The sequence below is a fragment of the Prinia subflava genome, chromosome 3, assembly GCF_021018805.1.
Source record: "Prinia subflava isolate CZ2003 ecotype Zambia chromosome 3, Cam_Psub_1.2, whole genome shotgun sequence".
Taxonomy (NCBI): Eukaryota; Metazoa; Chordata; class Aves; order Passeriformes; family Cisticolidae; genus Prinia; species Prinia subflava.
The window spans coordinates 46056490-46077838 of NC_086249.1; the positions used below are offsets into that span (position 1 = coordinate 46056490).

At 38.9% G+C, this 21349-nt stretch overlaps 2 protein-coding genes across 2 annotated transcripts in view; one reads left to right on the top strand and one right to left on the bottom strand.

Annotated features, from left to right (window-relative positions):
* Window positions 1–21349, bottom strand: part of GTF2F2 (general transcription factor IIF subunit 2) — a 79136-nt gene that overhangs the window by 34177 nt on the left and 23610 nt on the right. Inside the window, exon 6 of the mRNA XM_063392133.1 lies at window positions 8733–8814. Coding sequence (XP_063248203.1) covers window positions 8733–8814 — 82 coding nt within the window. The remainder of the gene's footprint in view (window positions 1–8732; window positions 8815–21349) is intronic.
* Window positions 17750–18972, top strand: KCTD4 (potassium channel tetramerization domain containing 4). The gene has a single exon (XM_063392134.1). The coding sequence runs from the start codon at window positions 17879–17881 to the stop codon at window positions 18650–18652; it is 774 nt and encodes a 257-aa protein (XP_063248204.1). The 5' UTR covers window positions 17750–17878; the 3' UTR covers window positions 18653–18972.

The window sequence follows — 21349 nt, forward strand, 5'->3', positions numbered from 1 at the left end:
ATGACATTTAAGTGATATTCTGTTGATAAAATACCATTTTTAAGAGAAACCACCTCATTCTCTCAGTCATGTCAGTCTTGCTGACTGAATTAAAATAGCAGCATATGTTTTTCTTAAAGCCATAAGCAGACACATCTGTATTTAAATGAAGGCATGGAAAGAACAAAGAATTTGAGAGCCATTGTTTTTATATGAAATTGTTAAATTTGTGCATGCACATGAACGTACATAAGAAATATTTCAGGCAGTCATCCTTTGTATTAAATTCTGCTTCTTTCAAGCTGTGGGAAGTAATACTCCATAGAAGAGCTTTTGTGAAAAAGATATTGCTGAAAATTATTTGCACTTGATTTGAAGTGTAAATAAGTCTCCTATGATTTTAAAGTTCCTTCACTGTATTTGCAGCTTAAGTACAATTTGTTGGCCTCTGATACTGGCAATCCCATTTTTTCTATCCAGATGACTCAAGAGAAAAGAAATGAGTTTAGGTAGACTAGATGAGTGAATTTCGAAGAATTTTAAATTATATCTCTCACTTAAAGCAACTGATTTACTGTTCTTTTCAATTTTATGGCATTAATTTGAATTCAGTTCAGTGCTTCAGTATCTTGCACTAATATCTGAGGAATTGAGAGAATAAAATAGTCTTCCATAAAATGCAATGCTGTGATTCATTTCTAAAGCTAGCATCTTTTCCACCCCCAGAGCCCTTGAGGAGCGCAGGAGATACCTCCACTGCTTTCCCCCATGGTGTAGCTGGTCCTATGGCACTCTAGGACTTAAGCTCCCACTAGAATTTTGCCATGCCTCCAGGAATTAAATCACTGGCTGATCACAGGGAAACCCAGTTTGATAAGCACTGGAATCCTACAGACAGACATTCCTTCAAAAAAGAACCAGAAACAGAGGATGGACAGTTTGTCATCTGTGAATTTCCTTGAACTTGGTGACATCCCAAGTATCAAGTGCTATTTGGAGGGACACGTGTGCACACTGGCACCTTTCAGACCACTGTTTCAGTGCCCTCTTGTAGCTTTCTAAATTTCAGAAATGTTTTGATAAGCCAGCCAATACCTCAGCAACAGAACTTGCCACCTGATGATTCTAATCTTTGATTCTGCACCAGGTAACTTCTAATACTCAATTATATAGAATTTTTGGAGCTCCTTTGCAGTAGGGAACTGTTGGACGATACCAGTCTACTGATCTGTTACAAACTCCAAATATCATCAGCAGCATGTGAACAAAGTGGCTTAAAAATAGAAGATGTGGTATGGTGCTGACATTCTACATATTGTGAAAATTTGAGCTTGTCAGGCTGGTAGTTGCCAAAGCTGTTTTGCAGAACCCAGAATACTGGCAGTATTCAACATGACCACAGCATTTGGAATGGTGGCTAGTAAGAGATTCATGAGCTTCAGTGAGCTCTGCAACAGAGAAAATGCTGACAACGATGAAGAAATGAACTTTTTTATTTACATCAGTAACACCAGATCAGTCACGGTAGTTAAAACTGAACTCTCCGATTTTCACCCGCTATAGTGTGACTTTCATATTACAGATGGAAAAGAGGATGAAAAGGAATCTGCTACCCTGGGAAGAGAAAGGATGTTCTTACATACTAAACAAGTCCCTCACTGAAATCTGGAAAGCACCTTAGCAGCAGAGACATCTCTGTAATTATTGTTGCCCTGGTAAACAGTAAGGTTGAAAGACCTCCAGCATTGTACAACACCAAGGACTCTGGTTTCAAGAGACAGTGCCAGTGACATTAAGGTTTACTAAAACTATAAATAACCAGAACTTCTGGTGCTGAGCACTGGTACTGAGTGAAGCTTTTTGCCAGCCTGAAGAAACTGGCTGTGACTGAAGCCTGAACATACTCCAGGGTGACTATTTTTAGTCTCACTGCTTTCAGCAGATAGAAAGGAAATGGATGCTATTTTGCTAATTACCATGAAGACAAACTAGATATGTTTTAAAATGCAATGCCTCTGTTTCATGAACTTTGTGAAAAAAAAAAAAAGAAACAACCAGGACAACGAGAACTCTCCAATTACAACTATTGATTTCCTTCGCCAAGGTATAAGGAAAAATTCATGGAGTATTTGCCATAAACTCTTCTTAAATATTCATCCCAATGCATCTCTTCTTTCTGAAAATGAACTTCATGCTAGGTTTCTCTCACCAACATACCTTTCTAAAAAGGCACAGAACATATTCACTATGCTCTCTATTCAAAAGCTGTTCCAGTTCCAGAGACATACAGAAGAATCTGGATACAATCTTGGGCAACCAGTCTAGGTGGCCCTGATTGAGTAGGGGTGTTTGGACCAGATGACTTCCAGAGGTCCCTTCCCACCTCAATCCTTCTGTGATTCTGTGACTCTCACCTGGAAATGGTGATATTTAAAAACAGAAAGAAGGCAAATTTCATGCCACACTGTTATGAAGCCATTTTAAGGTAAAACAAATGAAGAATAGTAAGTCAGCCAGCAAAGCCTACTTCTTTATCCTCTGTCTCCAGGCTTTTACAAAAAAAAAAAAAGGAAACTGTGATCCGGTGATCAGATCAATGGTCGCTCCCCAAATTTAAGTATCAGTTTCCATAACCAACATAATTAATATGCTAGAAAGCATTTCAAAAAAAGAAGAAAGCAATGTCTTATGCCTCTTACCATCCTCCCAACCCACTCAGATTAGCCTGTACACACTTGGCTACTAGAAGCTGAAGACAACAATGGGGTAAAAAGAACACATTAACCTTCTGCATCCAGCTGCAGATTTAAGAGAAACACGATAAAATACCTGCTGCATTAACAACAGTAGGCTATGCTTTATTTATTAGGATCATTATAATGGCTGGAAGCAGTGACAAAAATTACAACCTTTTTCATACCTCTGAACAAAAAAGCATGGTAATATAAAAGATCTGTTAAGATCCAGTCTCAGAATACCACTTGTGAAAACAACAAAAAACGACAGACAAAATGAAAAGGACAAGGGACAGTGAAAAGAGTCTAAGATCACAAAAAAATATATACAGCACACAAAGAAAACCAATACTCCTGACCTCTGCAACGGGGAATAACCACTTCTCTGTGCTGCTGAGCTCATCTTACTTAAACCTTGTTTTTCTTACTTGCTTCTCTCCACTACTCTGTTAAAAAATGTGGAAAATGGATCAAAAATGGACACAGATACTGGAAGTACTAGTGTGTCTGCTACTTCGTAGTCCAATTGTTCACAATTAGAGTGTTATTTGCTTGATTTGCTAAAAACTGGTGGGTGTCCAGGAACACAAGAATGATATAAAATGTGTAACAGTACAGCTTAACCTATATGAACATGATTAACATTAATTTTCTATAAACTATACATAACTCTTCAGGAAAAGCTGTGATTGGAAATACTCTAACATATGAAAAAAGAATAAATTTTTTGTACTTGATGAGTAACTCAAAACATCCCAGGAATGTATTTCTGTACTGTGCTGAATCTTACTTCGAGCCAGAGAAACTAATCTTCAATATGTGAAAAATCAGGGTCGCATTGACTGACAGGGAGACGCAATCTCAGCGCTGCATAAAAATGGCTTCCCACCTCAGACAGACTGAGCAGCACTGGTGCAGCACATCAGCCTTTGTGGAAAATGTATGCATACATATGTATTTTGAAAAGAAAATTCATAGCCAACTAAGCATATTTACAAGAATTGGAAGTGGCATGGTGGTCAAATGACTCATTTTCTTCTGCTAGAAGGAAGTATTTGCAGGGGGAAAAAAAGGAAAAAACTCAAAACAACCCCAACCAAAACAAAAAAAAAATAGTAACAAACCCCTGGCATAATGCTCATTTTCAGCAATATACTGAACTGTCAGTCAGTCAATACTCTCTCAGTCCTTTCGAAAAGGTGAGCAACTCATCTGCACTAATTAATTTCACTTGCTTGACCTAGAACACCACGCTTCAGGACTTCTAGAGGCCTCCATAAAATGGTTGTAAAGAAATTTGACTTTTCAAATGTGGAAGTTCATTAATTATTCTAGAATGTTTTACAACCCATTGCTCCTAAAAGTCTATTATGCACATTTCTGCCAGTAGCTTTTTCTAAGGGGTTTCATTATATTTTCTGTCGAAAATTCTTACAAGAAAAAGCAAGAAGGTACACAAAATTCTTGCAGCCTTGTTACTCTCATACTGACAATCACTATTTTCACTAACGATACTTCAAGTCAGATTTTTAAATTACCTAAGAGAGCTATAGAGATTACCAGCCTTGTTGCAGTGTTAATTGTTGGATCTTCTAGACTTTTGGTAATCCTAGACTCCTTTTTATCTTCATTTGGTGTACGGTTTGTGAGACTTCAGTAATTCCAATTAGGTATAGTCAAACCTGAGTATTCCAAAAGCCATCGCGGAAAGTGACCAGCACTTCAGCATCACATTTGAGAATGAAACAAGGGTACTGAATCCATCCTTTTTTGCCTGCCATCCTCCACTGCTGCAGAAGTGCTAACAAACAATTGACATAATTCATCAATTGCTTGAGCTGCACTTCCCATGTGCCCTCAAAACCTCCTCTGAGAACTGCAAGCCTGGTGCCCAGCCACTCCAGAGCAGAGGACCTGAGCAGTCCTGGAGACCTTGCTGTAGCTACTCAACTTGACAATGTCAGTCTGAACTGGAGCTATGCAGAAGTCGCTCTCAAGATTTTTTTTCTTCTTAACTTTACCTTAAAATGAAATGCATAAGACACTGTGTTCCAAATACTTTTGATTTTTTTTTATGTGAGGAAATTGAGAAGCAGAAAGGGGAAAGGAGGTCTGAGAAAGAATTGGGGAAGAAGAGAGTTTGCTATGATCAGAGGGATGAAGAGAATGGACGTGAGGACCAGTGCAAGGATGGAAACGGGTAATGTGGCAGCAAGAATTTGAAATGGCTACAGCTGGCATGATGATATTTAATACAGAGAAGACAAATTTTGTGCCACGCTGTAATGAAGCCATTTTAAGGTAAAACAAAAGGAGAATAGTAAGTCAGTCAGCAAAGTCTACTTCTTTATCCTCTGTCTCCAGGCTTTTACAAACAAAAAAGGAAACTGAGATCCAGTGATCAGATCAATGGTCACTCACCAAATTTACGAAAGTATCAGTTTCCATAACTAACATAATTCATATGCTAGAAAGTATATTAAAAAATAAAAGAAGAAAGAAATGTTTTATACCTCTTCCCCCCCACCCCCGCACAACCCTAGCCCTCCATTTTCCCTCTTTTATGAATAGTAAACACCCCTTAGGAGTATCAAAATCTTTTCATCTCCTCTCAAGTCATCTGGAGCCTGAAGGGACCCTAAATGTCCGGGGAACTCCTCTCCTCCTGTGCCCCATGTTTCCCAGTGCAGTTCCCAAGCTGCTTGGAAGATCTGTCTCTTTGGGGGGGTCATTAATCCAAGGTAGTTAAACATTGGGATCATGAAATTAAAAACTCTTAAGCCTCAGAAAGACAAAATTAAGGCATAGATAATGCATCTTTGCAGTGGAAAGTTGACTACAGTAAGAAAATAATCTGGTTCATGTGGGATTGGCTAGGGAGGATGAGGAGCCAGCCTAAGGCAGCCTGACAGAAGGGAAAGGCAACCTACCTGAATGACATGGATGGTGGGGGCACAAGCCTGGTGCAAATACAGAGTGTGCTGCACAGTGAGCCATGTGTGTGACCTCACCTGTGACACATACACTGCTACCACAGTTCACAGGTGTCCCCACTGTCTGACAGGCTCTATGGGGAAAGAAGGGAACTATTATAGAGCAGTGTAGGCACAGTATTTTCTGTGACACTGCACAGCAAAGCTGTCTGCAGTTAGGAATGGTCTGCCTACTTTTTTCCCCACACAGTCCAAATATTTTTAAATGGGATCATGAGATCCACTCCCACAAGACAGAAATCATGACAGGCGCTTGGAAATCACATATTCTTTTCCAGCTACCCTCAATATCGGCAAATGTAAAACCAATCATTAAGGTGCTATGAAGAAGAAATACACTGCTAATAAAAATTTTGTAGGAAGTTCAATAGCACAAAGCTTTACCAGTGCAGGATAGTGGGAGTTTCATGGTATTTGTCCCTATTCTAGAATGTGAAGTTCAGGAAAACTGAAAATTTTTAAATAAATCTGCCAACAACCAAACTTGCAAAACGGAGTATCAAGTGAAGGTCAACAACCTCTGTTCTACCTCAGTTAGGGAGTAGTTATCCCTAGACACACATCCGTACCTTGTATTCAACACGTTGCGAACGTCAGCTGTCTCCATCCTTTCTGTAATCAAAAGCTGGGGAAAAAACCCTCCCGACTACTACATTTGTTAACACTTTCACTCACACGTCGCCAGTTTCTGCAGTTTCATCATCCATCCACAAACCCACACATCACACCTATCTCCCTCTTAACTGCTGGCAAGCCCATCCCCAGAGCATTGATGGCTTCATCCTCACGTTGATTCTCTACAGAGCAGCAAGGAAACCGGTGCCAGGCCATGCACCTATCAGCTGATCTCCTTGACCCAGAAGCAGACGGCAAAATAGACACGATCCCTATCTGCACCTAATACCAGGAAGTATATAATCCTTTTTGTTACTGCCAGCTCTCAGAAAAAAGTGATTACAGATTTTGAGACTGTGCACCTTCGTTTTCTAGATCTTAAACATTTGAAGCAACTGCATTTGTCTTTTAATTTTCTTTCTTTCCCAATTCAACTTAGTATTACAGCACTCAAAGCCTACACAGTAGAACTGCTGTTTTATCAATATTATAAATTCCACCTTTGAAGAGTCTCTCTTATATAAAGTACAACAGTAAATAGAAACATGAACAAAATGGTTTAATACAACACAGCTCTATAATGTATGTGTTTTATCTTTAATGCTGTCACCTTTTTTTATGCACAGACTGTAGCATGTTGAGGGTGGGAAAGCATAAAGGGAGTGAAAAGTTAGATCCTACTACTCAAATACCAGATACAGTATTTGGATACAAACCAATTCCTTCTGAGGCTGTGACTGCTACATGTGCTAAATCTCATGCTGATTCTCAACCGATCAGACTACTTTTTTTTAACTTCTCGGTAGAAGGCAAAAAATCTTCAGCAACACGTAAAGTTAGACAGATGAATACACAGCCTGACAATTTTTCTAGAGGAAGGAAAAAACAAGGGTACCATTGTTTTCACCTGTCAGTGTTTTCAGAGACAAAAATCTGCTTTTGTTTTGGTACTTTTGTTGCTCCTATAGGAGTAGAACATGACAAAATTGAAGAGGGGCTGCATCCATGCATGTATGACAGAAACACTGAAAAATTCAAAGTTTGGGTAATAATTAAAGCTATCAGTTCTGTTTTGGTCTCCTTCTGTGGCCTTACCAGAAGAACCTTACCTGATCAACTATGTAAAAAAGGAAAAAAAGCACTTGGATCAGGAAACATTTGATTAGAACAATTATGAAGCAAATACATCTTACATTCTATATTCATGCATATTTAAAATTGCCAGATTGAAATGAGTCCTTTTCTATAACATTACATTTGCTTCATACTCCATTTCCTACTGACAACAAAAACCATGACAGCAATCACAGAACTCCATCTGAAATGAAGTAGTTCACTGTACAGGAACAAACTTATGGTACTAATTTGCCAACAGCTAGAACATAAAACGTCAAAGCTGAATGAACTCCGTATGGAAATACTAGAGCAATTTAGATGACAGAGAAGGTTAATAAAGTACAAGATACTGAAAATGTATATCATACATAGAAATCAGATCAGGCATTGGAGAAAAATGTCACCCTGCATTTTCTGTGTTTCTTTTGGCAATTCTAAAACCAGTCACGGATGATTCTCTTCCTATAATTTCCTGCTTTGAATTTCTCTATTTACAACAAACTCACAGTATAAAAGGGTGATTTTATGAAAACTCACATGCTTAAAATATATACAGATGCACTTAATATAAGTGCATACAAATCAATCCCAAATCTGATTACTAGAGAACATTGTCAAGTTAATTACCCATAAGGTATATGAATCACATAGTAAATTCTAGAGGTATTCGCTTAAATTTTCAGAAGTCACTACATGATCCTGTTATTGTTATCCTGAATTGTGTGTGTTGTGGTTTCCATGCTACTTCTGGTATTTTCAGTCACTATCTTTTCTAAGAAGCATGCCAGTTTAGGTCCAGCACTTTTCCAGAAACTCTTTCCTATTTTGGACGTTTTATATGTCTTTTCAGAGATCCTTTTTGTCTAGCACAGCACTGTGTGAAGTGGAACTAAACTTGGGTGACCACAGAAATTCACACTCAAGAAGTGTGTCCCAAGTAGACCAATGTAATCCCTTAAATCCTCAGGAAATTCAGCTTCAATCATGTTTGAATATAGTCATATGCTCACATATGAAAAGGTACATGTGCTCTAGTAAGAGATGTGCATATGACGGGATGCATAAATCTGCACCATCCCACCAGACAAAACCAGAGGGAGATACAACTCCCACAGCAGCCTTCATTCCCTCCCTACAGCAAATCCACCCCAAACTCAAGATCAGTTCTGATTCTGTATAAATCTGGTGATTTACACAAGACCACAATGATACTGAAAACACCTTTCCCTACTAAGGCAATAACAAAAGCACCAAAGTCAGATATCACATATCATTTGTCATGAAGGACTCCTACCTTTTCAGCTTCATATAATTTTCACTAGCTGCAGGTCTGCATTCAGCACGTTGCACCACTATTCCTTCCAAGGCAAGTTTATCTAGAATGAAAAGAAAACAAAGTAAAACTGGACATTAAAATAAGATCCACTAAGATGGTCAATATTTGAATTATTTTTCACTAATTAAGACTTCACTAAATATAACATAATTCAAAATTCTCAAATCAAGTTTTAAAATCTCTCTTATTTAAACACCAAAGAAATAAGCAGGAAAAACATGTTTGCTTAGCTGGTATACCCTAGACTTCCTTGTTTTGCCTTCAGATGTTTTACATGTAAAGACTAAATCACAGAGCTCAAATTTTAAATAAGAGATTGCAACTCCTTTCTCTAGATGTTGCACTCAGATTATTATCTAGGAACAGTTTTCCGTAAATGGGCAATTAATACAATCAGTGACTGTGGAAATAATAATCTACAAAAAGAACCCAATAATCAAAGTATCCAAAATTAGTGAAAGATAAAACAAAAGCTAATTTTATTCTTATTCTCAGGAAAAAAGTACCACATTATCCTATTGTTACATTTTTTTTTAAAAGTACACCAAAGGAACACAATGCAAAGAAGCAATAATACAGCACATGGTACCAGGGAAAAGAAGTAAAAGCTTTCAGTTACTAAGAAGTAGTAAAGTAGTAAAAGCTTTCAGTAATCTAGGACAGCCCATACACGTCTTTAGGTAATACTCCTCTCTGTACATTCACCTCTGTGACACAGTCACTTTGTTACCCTGCATTCCACCTTATGCCTAAAGCTGACTAACAGAGCAAGGAAGTACCAGCCCACACCATAAAGGGAGGTAAACCCAAAAATTAAAAGCAACTTAATGCAGAAATGAAGAGAGAAGTGATGGTGGGCAAACTGCTTCACTTCAACCACAATGTCCTAGTGCATAATGTGTGGATGTGGGAGGAGAGCATGTAAATTTATCCACCTCTTTTGGGCATAGCCAGTGCAACGTGTTAAACAAACCTCTGGAACAGCCTTGCATGACAAGAAAGGATGAGTTTTAAAGGCTTGATTAGCTCTCAGTATTAAAATGTCTTTCCAAGGGCACTACACTGTCATTGTCACCTTCTGCTGGTAATGGCACAGAGATGACAGAAATGCTTAGAAATACTGATGCCCAAGTAACCCAAGGCACTCTGAGGCACCTCTGAGTTTCCTACCACCTTACACACTGAAATAGTACTACATTTGCACATCTAAGTCTGCTCTCCCTGAATAATGCCAGAAGCAATTATGTAGATATCAATGTATCTTAAAATTATTTAATCTAAAATTTCTTGGATTGATTCAAACAAAATCTTTGAAAGCAGTAAGAATGCAACAGTTTTTCTGATAGGTTTGAATGAAACAGTGAAAATTTGTTTTAAAACACTTGTGATTTTATAGATTCCCAGGTCAATAGTCAAAAGATACAACTTGGCAAATTTGCCTGACTTCCTATGCATCATGGACAGAAAAAAATTATGGTCTTTCTTCTTTACAGAACCTAGTAACTTATTTATGGCTGTCTTGGGTTGAAAAATGTAACCAAAAATGTGTATTCTATTTTCATCTGTTGAATTCGGTTGGGAGATATTGTTCCTTATCTCTTGTAACTCTAGGGGTGGAAGAGGGTGGATGCCTTCTGTTAATGACACCTGATAACACCAGATAAGGCAGGGCCTCCTTATCTCTTCCTCCACCCACCCTGCTCCGAGGGACATTCACCTGTGAATGGGCCATTTAAGGCCTCTCACATCACTGATAACATCACCTCATTCCATTGTGAGATGCTCCACCCAGTGGGAGGAGCCAAAGTCTTTCCACAGGGATAAAACCAGCAATCCCAAACACCAGGGGAGCCTCTTTCCACTGGATTCCCCGAGGACGACTGGACCCTTTCATGAGGATCATCTCTACTCCAATGGAGCCACAACTGTCACTCCAGGAGGATTTATTTTGGACCGCTTCCAACACCCTGACCAACAGGGTGTCAGGTTTGCATTCAGACTCTATCAGTGGTCCTTTGTACTATTGCATTTATCTTATTTTTATCTTTCTTGTTGTTTGTTCTCTCTCTATTAAATTGTATTTCTGACTTGGACTCTGACTGGTTTTGCTTTCAAACCAGCACAGTGGCTAAAGTGATATTAATATAGCCTAATTTCTAATAAGAATTTGGCTTCAGCTTCTAGCAGTTGGTTGTTCTTATGACTTTCTATACTATGGTAAAGAGCCTTTCAGTATCTGGTGTTCTCTGCCTTTGAAAGTACTTATAAATTGTAATCAAGTTGCTTCTCAATCATCTTTTCAATAAATGAACCAATTTAAGCTCATGCATTATCTCTTCACAAGACATTTTTCCCATACTTAAATCAGTCTGGAGTTTCTTATTTGCATCTTGTTCAATCTCAAAATGACATTTTTGACTTTTGTGGTCAAATCCAGACAAAATGCTCCAATCCCTTCCTGTACAAGGCTGTTCATGATCTCCCAAACACCATCTTGCAGCAAAGCTTGTCTGATGTCTTAGAACATCTACAGTCCCAAAACCAAGGCTCATGTCCTATTTTCCCTGAACCCTCTTAGGGATTTTAACACAGCCTTAGAGACTAGCAGAATACACAAAGATACAAACCGCTGGGTGCGAGACTGTAGTGAGGGAACACAGCTTTTATTCCCTTTGCAGCCTAATTAGACCTCATTTACCAAACTCAAATTCAGGGACTTGGGTCTCTCCTCAGCTGTTGCAGGACCAGAGGTGAAATGAAAAGATATCCAAAAATGCTACACATCTGCCTTGATGTTTCCATAGTTGCATTAACCTAGAAGGTATTGGATGAATAAGGCATGAAAGTGGCCGTTCCCTGTTAAAAACACCTACTCAAAGTAGATAGTACAAAATAAATAAACAGGTCTGAAAGACTAGCTATGACCAGTGATGAGAAGGGAAAATAAGACACTTTCCCAAGAGTCTCTCACTCTCAGTTGCCCAACACCCGATAGCAGGTACAAAGTATCCTCTTAGTGCGGCTCCAGACAGGCTCCTTCACAGAATCCATAGGTTCATCATTAGCTGCCAAATGCATGCTCACCCTGACCTCTCTGCCTGAATGCCCTGGTGCCAATTCATAAAGCAATTTCAACTACTGTCTCAGTAAAATGATAGATATGCTGGGGATACACAGATTCCAGCTTGGAATCCTGCTGACAATCATTACCAAAGAACAGAATATGATAGAAACATTTAAGTCAATGTTAATAAACAGGCAGGAGAGAAATTTACTGGAATTGTGCAGTAGATGGCCTGATAGGAGTTGGATTGTTGTGGCTTTTAGAGAGAGAAAGATGGACTGGCTTGGAGATTTTAATGTATTAATCTTCTAGTCTGACAGCACTCAGGCTAGACTTTGATTTCCAGCCACTGTCTTGTTGGACCATTGACTGCTAAGCTGAAGAGCCTGCTAGGAAAGCATTTCTGCCCATCCAAGCACTTAGGTAGTCTCCACCTTTATTGAGCCTAATAAAAATAAATCATGTTTTCTTGACCCTTCCATTATGCCAATTCTTCAGCTTCTTAATCGTTCTTATTGGCCTGAGAAAGTCCAGTTGGTGTGTGTCTCTCCTGAGATATTGTCTCCCACAGCCAAACTTGACAGCACGTGGGTCAGGTTCTGGAGCTTACCAACTCCTCTGCCTTGTTAGCCGTGCCAAGGAAAAAGGGAGAAGACCATACCCGGGATGCATGGTTCCTGGACAGCAGGAAAAAGGACATGAAAATGCAGTAAGGACAGGCCGTGGGCACATGTGCCTCCAGCTCCTCAGCTGTTAGAAGATGGGCTGTTGCTTCCCAGCTGTCACGGTTTAACCCCAGCCAGCAATCAAGCCCCACTCACTGCAAGATCAGGGAGAGAATCAGAAGGGTAAAGCTGGAAAACTCATGGGCTGGGATAAAGACAGGGCCGTATCAGATATAACAGTTACTTGGGAAGACAAATGCCATCACTCCAAATGCCCCTCCCTTTTCCTCCTTCTTCCCCACTTAATATACTGTACATGATGCCACGTGGTCTGGAACACTTTGCCAGTTTGAGTCACCTGTCCTGGCTGTGTCTCCTCCCCATGCACCCCTAATTTCCTCACCAGTGCTTCAGTACAAAAAGCAGAAAAGGCCTTGGTTCTGTGTAATCCCTGCTCAGCAATAACAAAAACATCTCTGTATTATCAACCCTGTGTTCGGCACAAATCCAAAACACAGCCCCATACCAGCAACTGTGAAGAAAGTTAACTCTACCCCAGCCAAAATCAGCACACCAGCATCCAAGTCAGAAGCCCTGGTAAGCTCACACTGCTCACTTCCAACTGCTGTGCAGCTTCCCAGGCTTTTGCGCGTGTTGGCTGGACAAGGAACAGCCCCTTTCCTCACCAGACCTCAGCTCTGCTCTTACAGACCAAAGGCATTTTGTGGCACCTCTCTTACCTCAAAGCTAGTGCCCTTCTCAGACCATGCCTCCCTGGTAGCTATGCAACTAAGGAACAAGATGTCCAGGTTTTCACTTGGCATTCTCTTATTTATGCATCCAGTGATACCTTCTATGTTTGTTTTACTGACCGCTGCACAGAACAATGACCTCATGCTCAGCTGGCAATGACCTATACACAGATCAGAGCCTCTGCCCTGACTCTCCTGCAAACATAAGTACTGCAAGCCCTGTCTATAGTGTATTCCTGGGCATATAAATTTTGTATTTGGTGATAATAAAATGTTATCCAAACCAACTATCCAAATGGTTCTGCATCAGCAATGTATCAACTGTACTCTCATCATCTCCAAAACCATCAGCAACTACCTCCTTGATCACTCACTAGAAAAAAAATGGACCAAGAACCAAATCACAGCAACACCTGAGTGACAATTTTCTGCTTAACATTTGCCACTTTGAAGCCCACAGGTTAAGTTCTGTGTAGCTAAATGATAGGGAAGCTAATGTGGTATGTATTCTACTACAAAATGACAAATTAAAGACACAGAAGGATTTAACAGAAAAAAGCATCACTCGCTTTGCTGAACAAATTCTAATTAAAATAAAAAAGGGCAAAAAAAGTTGGCACCACCCATTCTCTCTCCACCCACATTGATTAGTATTATATTACTCTTCCTTAATTTTTAACTGATTGATTGCCAAGTCAGGTATTTTATCGTTTTTCATACAGCACCTTTTCATATTTAAATATCTGGCTCATCCAATTCATCTTTCAGATATTGGCACAGCAGTTGCTTTTCCAGTCTTGTAGAATTGCAGTGCTCAAAATATACTAAAAATATTAACAGAACCTTTGACAGTTTTTTTAGACAGGCCTTTAGAAACTCTTGACTGCAAATTTTTCAGACATGCTCATTTGAAAATCTTTTATTTTAATTACTAGGTAGACCTTGTTTTCAATAGCTGTTAATCAACATCTGGAGATATTACTGAAATGAGAATTTCTATGCTATGCTGTGAGACAGGAGCTAATGAATGGTCTAATTGTCCAACAACCTGGCCAATTTTCTGTGTTACGACCTTAAATGACTAGCAAACTGCCTCAATAACCCTAACAGATTGCATTAGCATGGCTTTCTAATACACTTCTAAATTTTTCTCCCTCTTATAGCTGAGAATTTTCCTCATATTCTTTTGTACTCTAATAAAAAATACAGCTGGTTTCTCTAACCCAGATTATTTTCATTGACAACAGACTGTCAATAGAGCTGGTGTTCTGTGCATAGGCAAGTAAGCTGAAGCACTGGTAAAGCACCAACTTTTCCATGGTGTATTATGGTTCTGAATCCTCAGCTCTATGCCATGCTCAACCTTACAGACCAGGAGGTTCAGGAAGAGGGTGGAAGTTGAGAGGGAGTGAGGTTATTTTCCAAAAGGAAACATGTAGGGCAGAAGGAATGGCAGATGCCTAGACCCCCTCCTCCTAGGTTTAGTTTTTCTGTGTAGCTGCTAGACACCAGCACTGAATTTTCACTGTCTCCGGGACAGCTTGTCTGAGCGAGAACCTGGGAACCTCTGTGGATTGCCCTTCTGGTGCAACGCAAAGTGTGAGTAATTTGGGAAGGGAGTACTACTACTATAGCCACTCATCCTAAATGAGCACAAGGCTGCTCAGTTCTGAAGCCAGAACAACATCCTTTCAACTGCTGGATTCCAGCAATATTCCCTACCTCAACGGCAAGCCCAGCATACAGGTGACACTAATAATTTGTGAAGCAGCAGTCACTTCAGGATTGCTACCGCACACTGGCAAGCGGGACACTTCAGCCAGATAGGGCAGAAACAGCAAGTTACTCTGTTTCAATCCAAATGGGAAGCAAGCAGATCTGGGATGCATTTGGCACGTCTCAGCTATCACACACTGGTAACACAACACAAAAGACTCTCAGAGCACAAAAACAGTCAAAGTCTCTAACTTGACTTCCGTGTCTTTATCAAATTCCGTATCTTTGTCAAAATGAACTTTTGGACGAACTTTCAGTGTATGGACAAAAGGACAGAAATAATAGGACAGAAGGTCCAGCATAGCTGCACCTTCAAAAAACACTAAGTTATATCAAATCACCGGACTAAAATTACATGCACTACAATACCATATGTATCAGCAAGGGCACAGGAAGAATGAGGACTTTTTGGGAAAGTCATGTAGTACGGCATAGAAAGTGAAAAACTTTTGCTGAGAAACGCCAGGCTTTAATTTTGTCTTACAGATGACTGTCAGCTGCAGTGAAATAAAGCTACATGGGTTTGTGGGGATGAAAATTTTACAGCAGCTCTAAATTTTTCAAGTCTCAAAGGTTTAAGAGTAAATATTCATGAACTCCACAGAGGATATTTTCCATACCAAATCCATTTTGAATATTTTATCATACAAACCACTAAAATGATTTTGCATATTCTTTCAAAGAATACTTACTTGTTCACAAAAGCAGAAAATATCAACTGCAAGTGTTTGAACATTGAGAAGATGATGAAAAGAGAATGCACACCGTTCTGTAAATTCTGTCTATTAAAATGCAAACAGCTTAACTGGACACAGAAAATTTCTTATCTTTTACAAATCCCTTCTCTCCTTGGAAATCCCTACTCACTTGTACCAGGATGCTCCTAGCTCAGCTTCAAAATATTTCAAGTTCATTGTGAGATGAAAGCACCACCAATCATTCTCTTAAGGTTTAACAGAAAATAAGAGGGTTCAATATTTTAGCTATGCACAATCCAAGCACATTACATGAATTTTCCATCACTTGACAATAAAATAAATTTGAATGGATGTCTCCCGTAATGAAAAAAAAATCTTACTTGAAACTAATTGGCTTTTTCATTTTCTCAATTACTAATTCAGTAACTTGAACAACTTAGTCATTAGTGAAAGGAGTGAATCTTGGAAAAAACATCCAAATGTTTTAAAATTAGAAACTGATTGAATTATCTTTGACTGAAGTTATATTAAACATATCCATGGAATCAAAGAGTTAAAACTAAAACCATTACTAATTCCCAGTAAATCAAATCTAATTAATAATACCTGCTTAATATATCACACACAGGAGCAGAAAAATTTAGCACATCACCGCTAGGGACAGAATAACCTGGCAAGGAAAAGAGTGAGAAAAAACATTTATTTCCACTGGAGTCAGTTAACAAATAATAAAATATTATAGTGATTACTCTGTGGTATCAATAAACCACCTTACAGACAGTGGGAGCAATAGGAATAAGATACTTAGAGCAGAAGAATGTACAGAAAAATAATCTATCTTTCCATGGCTAGTCAGACAAAGCAGGACACATCTATCTGTAAAGTGAAAAATACATCTTGAAATAGATAGAACCTCCTCCTCTCCAGGTCTAACTAAAGGAAAGCCTTTGCTCCCACCCGTGCTGGGGAATGCATGCAGTGGCTCCCATCTGTCCACTCCCCAAGGAAACGCCCATGGAGATGTGTGGAGAGCTTTTCCTTTCCTGCTCCAAACTGCAAATGTTTAAAGGGGAAATATTTTTCTGAGAGGCATCTGGGAGGCTCAAAGTACAGAAGAGAAGACAGACATTTGATTCCAGTGTGCTGTGCCGATGTTTCTGCCTCCCTGTACCCCAGTGTTGCTAAGATATGGTGTTATGTGATGTTCAAAGCTATCTCTAGGCACACAAGCCCTTTGTTCCACAGGGCAGCTGAGTTTTTCTATTAAGAAAGCACAAACTGATGCTAGACAGTCTTGGTGACTTAAAAACTGTCACCAATATAAATGGTAAATCCTCCTGGTAAAACTGTTTTTGTCTATGGCATATAGGAAGGCAAAAAGCAAAACCTGATCAGGCTGCTGTTCTCGTGGTAGTGAAGATAGTCCCTTTGACTGCAAATAAAAGCTTTTGCCACAAACTTAAAGCAGTCAGACCAACAAGTCCTAGCACCACTTCCAGGGTATCTTCTGTGGAAGCATCTTACTGCTGCACACGTGCCCGATAAATGAGTGACATGCATGTGCACACATTCCACAGATGACACTCCCCTTATACACACAGGGACACCTTTTGTTTCTGTGTTGTCCTGCTGTATGCATCAGGTACTGTAATCAGTACTAAAAAACAATGTGAACAATGTGAAAAAACAGGCTTTGTGAAAATAAAAATCCTTGAAACACAAATGAAGCTGTTTAACACCATAAACACAAAATATGATTTGGCCAGCTGACACTACAAATACATCTTCAAGTATGAAAAATAAGTCTCCATTTAGTATAGCAGTAAGTATTTCTGTGCAGAACCCCCTAAGCTATGCAAACTACTCAGACTTACAGGAAAGAAACAAAACAACCAGTTGTTATACACTTCTTCCCTTACACAGTTAAATGCAAATTCTCTCTTACAGTCATATTCCTGCTATCTCCCTGCACACACAGCTGACACGCCACCTACTGCAAACCCAAGCTGACAGTCGGAGCAATGAGAGCAGCATTTCGATTCCAACATCGAGCTGGAGCTGAATAAAGGTGCTTTTTAATAAGAAACATTCTCTTTGCAAGCTGACAAGAGCAAAGCAGGGTAGCTGTATTGTTGTCCTAGCTGCAATAATGGAGAGAAAAGGAAGCAGGAGAGAAAACGAATGCGAAGAAAAAAACAGCAACTCTGAAAGCTCCGAGCTAGACAAGGACTATAAAACGTCTCTGATCACTCTGAATGTCGGTGGTTATCTATACATCACACAAAAACAGACACTAACCAAGTATCCAGATTCTTTTCTGGAGGGGATCATAAATGGAAGAATAATGTGCCCCTTTGATGCAGACGGTCATTACTTCATAGACAGAGATGGACTCCTTTTCAGACACATCCTCAACTTCCTACGGAACGGAGAACTTCTTCTACCAGAGGGGTTTCGAGAAAATCAACTTTTGGCACAAGAAGCTGAATTTTTCCAGCTTAAGGTACTCTCAGAGGCAGTGAAATCAAGGTGGGAGAAGGAACAGCTAGCATCTCGAGAGACCACTTTCCTGGAAATAACTGACAGCCACGACCGTTCACAAGGACTTAGAATCTTTTGTAATGCTCCTGAATTCATTGCAAAAATAAAATCCAGAATTGTACTGGTGTCCAAAAGCAGGCTGGATGGATTTCCAGAGGAGTTTTCAGTATCTTCAAATATTATTCAATTCAAGTACTTCATAAAGTCTGAAAACGGTACACGATTGGTATTGAAGGAGGACAACACCTTTGTCTGCACCCTGGAAACTCTTAAATTTGAGGCTATAATGACGGCTTTAAAATGTGGATTTAGACTGCTGACCAGTCTGGATTGTTCAAGAGGGTCGATTGTTCACAGTGATGCACTGCATTTTATCAAGTAATCACAAAGGCAAAGGAAACGAGCACGCAGCCAGCAAAGCTCCTTGAGCTGCAGCCTTCTGGCATCACAAATAATACATCTAACTAGCCCTGTGCCACAGAGCTCAGCTGCTAATCAACTGATGTGAGCTAATGGTATGTAAATCTCATAATGACATCTATCTCTGGCTTCCTTAAACTGAATGAAAATTCTATGCCTGAATTTAACAAGAATTATCTGCTAACATTGTAAACACAGATGGAATGCTTTATGCTCTTTGTAATATGTTTTCTCAATGCTGTCTTTAAACCAGAGAGTCTAGCTGAATTTTTGTGTACCTGTGTGATGAATGTGCATATACCTAACTGCTCTGCTGAACAGCAGTGAGAGTATTTTCATATAACGAGCAGGCTTAAAGTATGTTTGCTTATAGCAAATTCAGAATGGATTTTAACTGGAATAAATGATTTTGACAGTTCATTAGTGTCTATGGTAATCTATTGTACTGAATTTATAAAAAACAAGATTGCAAGAGAGTTTAAAATAACCAACTTGATTTTTTAAGTGAAATGGTTTCTCAACTCACATAACCCCACATTTACACCGTATTGCTACACTAATAGCAATTGCCAGAAACATGTAAATCAACAAAATAATGCTGGGGGAGATGAATTTTATTATAGGAATATAGGAATTAGATCCAATCTGCACAGAATGTTAAACTGTCTAATCATACATACATATCAAATATCTAACAAAAGTATTTGACATTAAGTTTAGCATATTTCCAGTAATGGCATCCTACAATGCCAGTCAGTATTTCCTAGCAATCGTTTGTGCTCTTAAGGACAGGCAATGAGCAGAGCCTTTGCTTTGCACAGTGGCTTACTAATGCAATGAGTACTATCAGTTCTGAACAGAACACCTGCTGGCATTAAAGACAATTCACTCTAAGTAATGGAATAAATACCTTCATTCTCCTCATCTCCACTGTTTATCAAATCTTTTAATCTATATTTTAAACAAAGTTTTGATAGTTTCTATAGAACAACTGTAACTAATTTAAATACAAGTATTACAAACCAGTCACTTCACAAAAGCAAACTGAAATATCATCACAAAAAGCAAGAAGTAGCAGTAACTCTAAGCTTTGTTTTTTCCTTGAAACCAACCATCATTCACAGCTCACATGAACCCAAAATTCAAGTAAAATGCTTATAAAGAAAGAAAAAAACCAACTAAGTAGTTCTCCCAAAACATCAATCTTGTACAGAAAAAAAAAATAATGCCAACAAAAGGCTGTACAATCCATACTAGAAATGACGACCAAGGAAAACAGCTAACACAAGACAGGCTGGGAACAGTTGTGGTTTGGGTTTTAGGGGGAACAAATCAATCCTTAGTATCAAGTACTGAGAATACAAATGCAAGGTCCACTTATCCCTCAACATGAAACTCTTTTTCCCTTTTAACATACAACAGGTGGTGTTAACTAGGTTCCTTGCTAGAGATGAATTAATACAGCGATGCTACATCTCCAGACCAGGCAGCAGTCACTGCAATATATTCCAATACGATTTTATCAAATGGGAGAATTCAACCTCTCCTGAATACTCCACCAGAATGAATAGACTGTCTAGAAATGATGAAGTTTTCTGTCTAGTCCTCATGTTACAGACTTACAGTTCATAAAAAATGTGGTTCTATAAAAGATATGGTTCTAAGTGGAACTTTTCCAGACTCTAATGTTTGAAAAATCAGATCACTTCAGATTTCAGGCATACAAGCTGAAGAACTGTCCATGTCTCCCAAAACTTCTTCGAATTTGTCCAAATGCATTAATTATATACACACAAAGAATAGATAGTAAAATACGATTGTTTACATATGCCACCAGCATGTGTCATCTTCTTTCCTCCCCCTCCAAGCTATTTTCAAATTGATATATTAAAAAAATCCTCACTAACCACTGATCTTGTGCTTCTAAGAATCTGTGGGACTTTTGTGAAAAGCAAATGTAAAAGCTTCCCTAAAAGAAATACAAAATCCGGTTGATCTTCTAGGACAAGGACTAGAAACATAATCACACAGAACAATTACATGAAAAGCCCTTTGTAGACACAATTCTTTACATAGGCAAGATAAAGTGGCAAGACAATCTAAAAAAGCTCCATAATGAACCCACAAGTTTTAAAGCAGTATGCTCACAGTGCTGTCAAACACACAGCCTGCATCAGCACAAAGTCTGGAGGAGGCTGTTGCTCCTGGGATGTCAAATCATCCATTTACACTTAAATGCTTTTGATTATAACCTTCATTTGTCCTGGGTCTTTGAGATTTAAAATGTAATTGCAGCTGAAAAGAAGGAAAGTGGAAACCAATTAATAAACAATTAATATATGTTAACTAAAATACATAGTGGTTGCTCGCCTTTCAGTTTGGCTCTTCGGATGTCAAACACCAAGAAATCAATTGTTAGCACTTCCCTATCAGAAGAAGCACCAGTTTTTTATTGGAGCATGACCTTCGCTCATGAAAAATCAGTAGAGAATTTGATGGGTCTGCATTTATTGTAGAAAATACTTTCAGAATGTAAGTTATTCATAAGCTGATAATCACAGGCAACATGGAAACCATCTGAAGCATCTTCTAAGAATATCCTATAGCTGTTCATAAAAGACTTATTTGCCAGGCTTTTGGTTTAGAGTATCTACTGCCC